This window comes from Mercurialis annua, linkage group LG7 (genome assembly GCF_937616625.2).
Source record: "Mercurialis annua linkage group LG7, ddMerAnnu1.2, whole genome shotgun sequence".
NCBI classification, from domain to species: domain Eukaryota; kingdom Viridiplantae; phylum Streptophyta; class Magnoliopsida; order Malpighiales; family Euphorbiaceae; genus Mercurialis; species Mercurialis annua.
The window spans coordinates 5,420,458-5,424,677 of record NC_065576.1 but is presented as its reverse complement, the minus strand read 5'-3'; the positions used below and the strand labels follow the sequence as shown (position 1 = coordinate 5,424,677).

Genomic DNA, 4,220 nt, shown 5'->3' with positions numbered 1-4,220 from the left:
CAATTGAAATTACATGTACACTATAATACATACATATAAATTGTACAAAATGCTAGGCTGGATATGTATATAAATAGATACATATCCTAGGACCCAAAAGGGTATCATGTGGAGTTGTGGAGCCTCTGACACTAAATTTTTTTGATATGGATCTTGAGATTTTTTATACATGTATTCAGAATTGAGATGACCCTCAATTTGCCCCCATATCCACCCCAAAACAAAGGCTCTTGTACCTTCTTCTTCTTCATCTCCATCATCATTTGGGACCTACCAAATTCCATCAAAGGGGCTATATCAGCTTTCACATGTTACTGGTGAAAACTATGGCCTTTTGGGTGGGTTAGGTGGCAACTTTGAAAAAGAATGGACTTTATTACATAACTATTAAAATTGGAGGGGCTTTTTAAATTAGCTTTGCTTTGATTGATATTCCCTTTCTAAATCAAGCTCTAACAATTCTCTTAATCAGGTACCGAGCAGATTGATGTTCTCGTTTGACGAAAAATTTAAAGAGGTCTCGAGTTTAAGTCTCTATTTTAACTATCATTTAATTTCCGTACAGTTTTCAAATTTAATATGTTAAGATAATACAGGTCCGATTATAACATTTAAGAGTGCATAATCGTGTATATAAGGATTAATTATAATTATCCTCATGATTTTAAATAATATATTATTATCTTCTCATAATTTATTTTAAAATAGTATTTCCTCTTTAATATTTTGGTTTTATTTGACTGAATTCCCCTTTTGTAGAAGGGTTTTAGTTTAATAAGACATAATTTTTTTAGTGATATTTTGAAATTGAAGAAGAAAACAGTAATTCAGTCTTAACTTGTGGGCGATTTTATTAATAATTCCTAAATTTAAAAGTTGTTGAGGTACCATGACCCTAAACACATTGCATTTAACATGAAATGCAAAAAAAAAAAAACATCCCATTATAAAAGAGAGAATCTAATCACATTCAAATTTATATACTCACTTTTTTCCCTTCAAAATGGCCCAAAAAGTACAATAAATATATTGTATAACATCAAGAAAAAACAATTCTTCAATTCTAGCCCATAATTTGTAGTCACAAAATTGAAAAAAGAAAAATGGGGGATATTGACAACAAACAATCTTCAGTGATTTTTTCTGCCATTCTCTTCACATCTTAATGGCTTTTGGACTTTTAGTCATCAGCTTCTTCTTTTAAATTTTTTAATATTGGTTAAAAAAAATATAATCCCCATTTATTTACTTGTCCTTTTCTAATTTTTGTCTGGTGTTAGAAAATGGAAATCCAATCATCAAACTCCAAAAATTTATGCCATTAATTAGCATATAAACACATTAATCAGTTTTTCATTAAGAAACAAATAAATAATTCTATAATTGAACAAATGAAATCCAATTGAATTTTCCCTTTTTTTCAAATAATTTAATAGAAATAAATGTACTAATTATGGCTGATGAGAAATTTTCTTTAATGGACAATTTTGATCATTGTCATTGTATGTGAGTCTTCTTTTAATGCCACCTCCACCAAGTGAAACTGAATTAGATTGAATTGATGAAGATATCAATTCCTTTGGTGTCTTAATTTTTCCCATTGAAATTTCCTGCATTATAATATAACAGGAATATATATTTTCCTGCTACATTGAAATATATCATTATTTACTCTGTTATTTATAAAAAACGATAATTGCAACAAAAAGAAATTTAAAACTCAAGTATGGATTGCGATTTTAATATAAATTTTCAATTTTAACAATTTAAAACACGAATAATCAATATTTTTTATGATTCGAAACACTTAATAATTCTTTGTTGAAAAAATGCTGATGTGGACGCTAGAACAATGTACATTATGGTGTCCACGTCAGTATTTGTTTAGCAAAAAATTATTTAGTGTTTCGAATTAAAAGAAATAATTGTTTAGTTTTAAATTGTCAAAGCTGAAAAATCGTTAAATTGCAAAATCGCTAAAATTCGTGATTTATTTTATGAATAAACCTAAAATAAAAGAAGAAACCTCACATTATCAAGAGAACCCCATGATGAAATTACTTTCATCTTGATCTCCAATTCTGGTCTTGTTAATGGATGATCAGATGCAGCTAACACTGCAGCAACAGCAATAATCGATGGTCGATAATCCACTAAACTAATCTCTGTTACCAAAGTAAAAACAATAGTTTAGTTCATCATCAAATTAGCAAATGAAGGACCAAATTGAACTAAAAAAGCTCAGAACTTTTTTGAATTTACCTTTAATCACTGCAAGAACAAGCTCCACAGCTCTTGAAATGGTTTCCTTTGGACTAGATTGACCATAAAGTTTATTGATGAAGTAATGTAGATAAGAAAAAGGAGTAATTGAACCCATTTTCCAGTCTAAAGTATTCAAAATCAGCAACTCCATTCTTTGAATTACCTTATTTTCAAAGCAATAATCTTCAATTGGAAACTCTGATAATGATGGAACTCTACATTCTTCCATTTTTGCTGCTAGTGATAAACATGCCACTGATAATAATCTAATTGCCCATAATTTCCCATCCTAAATTCAAAAAACAACCATTAATCATCAATTAATCAAATACCCAATTCAATTAAACCATAACCCAATTTAATTAATCAAAAACCCAATAAGAAAAATTGATTTAATTGGGTTTAATTTGCTTACATCAATGGATCTCTTTGAAAGAAAGCGGTCAAAGTAAGTCACTGATAGATAAGCAGTGTGAAAATGAAATCCCAAGATTGCTCTTGTCTAAACAAAAAACAGAACAAACTGTTTCAAGAACTTAACCCACATATATAAACATAAAAAAAGTGAGAATCTTGGAACAAATTTACACACATTGAAAATCCATTCAATTGCATCCAATCGGGCACATTTAACCCAGCTAAAATCAGCAGTTTCCGTGCAATTATACCCATCATCATCTTCAGAAGAATGAATAGAATAATTTCTGGTCTCTAATTCAACCATTTTCTCAATATATTCAATCTCTTCACTCTCCAAAACAAAACTAGAATAAGAAGAATTCAAATCTTGAAAAGTTTCGTTGAAACAAGAAACTTCATCTTCTTGACAAAGAAGACTAGCATGGTCAAAATCAGACATGGTTTTGAAAATTTCTTGGACTGAATTGAAAAGAGAACATGGGTATTTAAATTAAAATTGAAGGATGAGAATTGAATTTAAATCAGTGAGAGCAAAAGAAGTGGAATGTGGTGAGTGGGTTAGTGAGTGAGTGAGTGAGTTGAGTTAGTAAAAGAATGGAGGGAAAGAGTGGAGGGTAGCGGTTTTTCTGCCGCCAAAATTAGCGGATGAGATATAGAGCGGGGCGTTATTTAGCGGTTACGTACACTTTTTAAGCCCATTTTAGTTTTTTTAGCTTTTGTCAACTATATTTCATAGTTAATACAAAAATTGCAATACTACAAAAAATCTCTCCATAACATAGGAGATTGCTCATTTAAATTGGATTCTCTGTAAATTCTTTCTTAAATTTGTTATTAATTTTAATTTATTAAATTTAATAATGTGAGAGTGGTTGAATTTACGTCGTGCCTGGATAAAAATTGAATTTTTGTATATACGAAGAATGAATCAAATCGAATAATCAATTTGATTGATTTAGTTTGATAATATAAAAAAATATTACTTTTTAGTTCAGCTTAATTTTTGGCATACAAAGTTTTTAGTTAACTTTTAGTGCAGTTAGAATTTTAAAAATAGTTAAAACCACTAATTTGATTTTGTTAAAATTTCTATCGTATCTTGCAATTTGAATTCGGTTTAAATTTTTTATAAAAATAGAACTTGATTCAATTTGATTCGAACCGAGTGCATGCTCTTATTTTGGATGACTGTATTTGTTTAAATGTACCATCAATATATGCATGCTATTATTTAATTTAATACTAAATGAAGATATTGTTTATACATGTAAATTCATTCCACCACATAATTCATGGATATTTTTAATCAAATTTTAACACTTGTAATACTAATGATAAAGGAGACTATATTCAGCCTTGTGAGGGTTCCAAGTTCCAACTTCCAACCTCTTCCTTTTTTGTAATAAAAGAATTTATGTATTATTACACTCAATTTTAGGGTCTCACAAAATCTATTGTTTTCTCCAATTTATTTTCTTCTTTTATGGACAAGGTGCCCATTTAAAAGTTTATTCTAATCTACTTATTTTGTAAGG

The 4,220-nt window shown here is 28.9% G+C and overlaps 1 protein-coding gene across 2 annotated transcripts; it reads right to left on the bottom strand.

Annotated features, from left to right (window-relative positions):
- Positions 1-1,301: 1,301 nt before the first annotated feature.
- Positions 1,302-3,391, bottom strand: LOC126655650 (cyclin-D5-1-like). 2 transcript variants are annotated; one of them, XM_050349895.2, is made up of 5 exons: positions 2,858-3,391; positions 2,681-2,767; positions 2,263-2,554; positions 2,032-2,165; positions 1,302-1,646 (listed from the first exon to the last, which is right to left on the bottom strand). In XM_050349895.2, exons 1-5 carry the CDS (start codon positions 3,122-3,124, stop codon positions 1,452-1,454), a joined length of 975 nt encoding a protein of 324 aa, XP_050205852.1. In that variant the 5' UTR covers positions 3,125-3,391; the 3' UTR covers positions 1,302-1,451. The 2 variants fall into 2 exon arrangements, with proteins under 2 accessions (XP_050205852.1, XP_050205853.1); XM_050349896.2 differs by having other exon boundaries at positions 1,302-1,643; positions 2,858-3,390.
- Between the last annotated feature and the right edge of the window lie 829 nt (positions 3,392-4,220).

Excerpts from the sequence above, each read along its gene's own strand:
- LOC126655650 (XM_050349895.2), bottom strand. The coding sequence starts at position 3,124 with ATGTCTGATTTTGACCATGCTAGTCTTCTTTGTCAAGAAGATGAAGTT. Across the intron at positions 2,555-2,680 it reads TTTCAAAGAGATCCATTGAT|GATGGGAAATTATGGGCAAT; the intron begins GTAAGCAAATTA and ends TTTTGAATTTAG. Across the intron at positions 1,647-2,031 it reads CATGGGGTTCTCTTGATAAT|CAGGAAAATATATATTCCTG; the intron begins GTGAGGTTTCTT and ends ATTTCAATGTAG.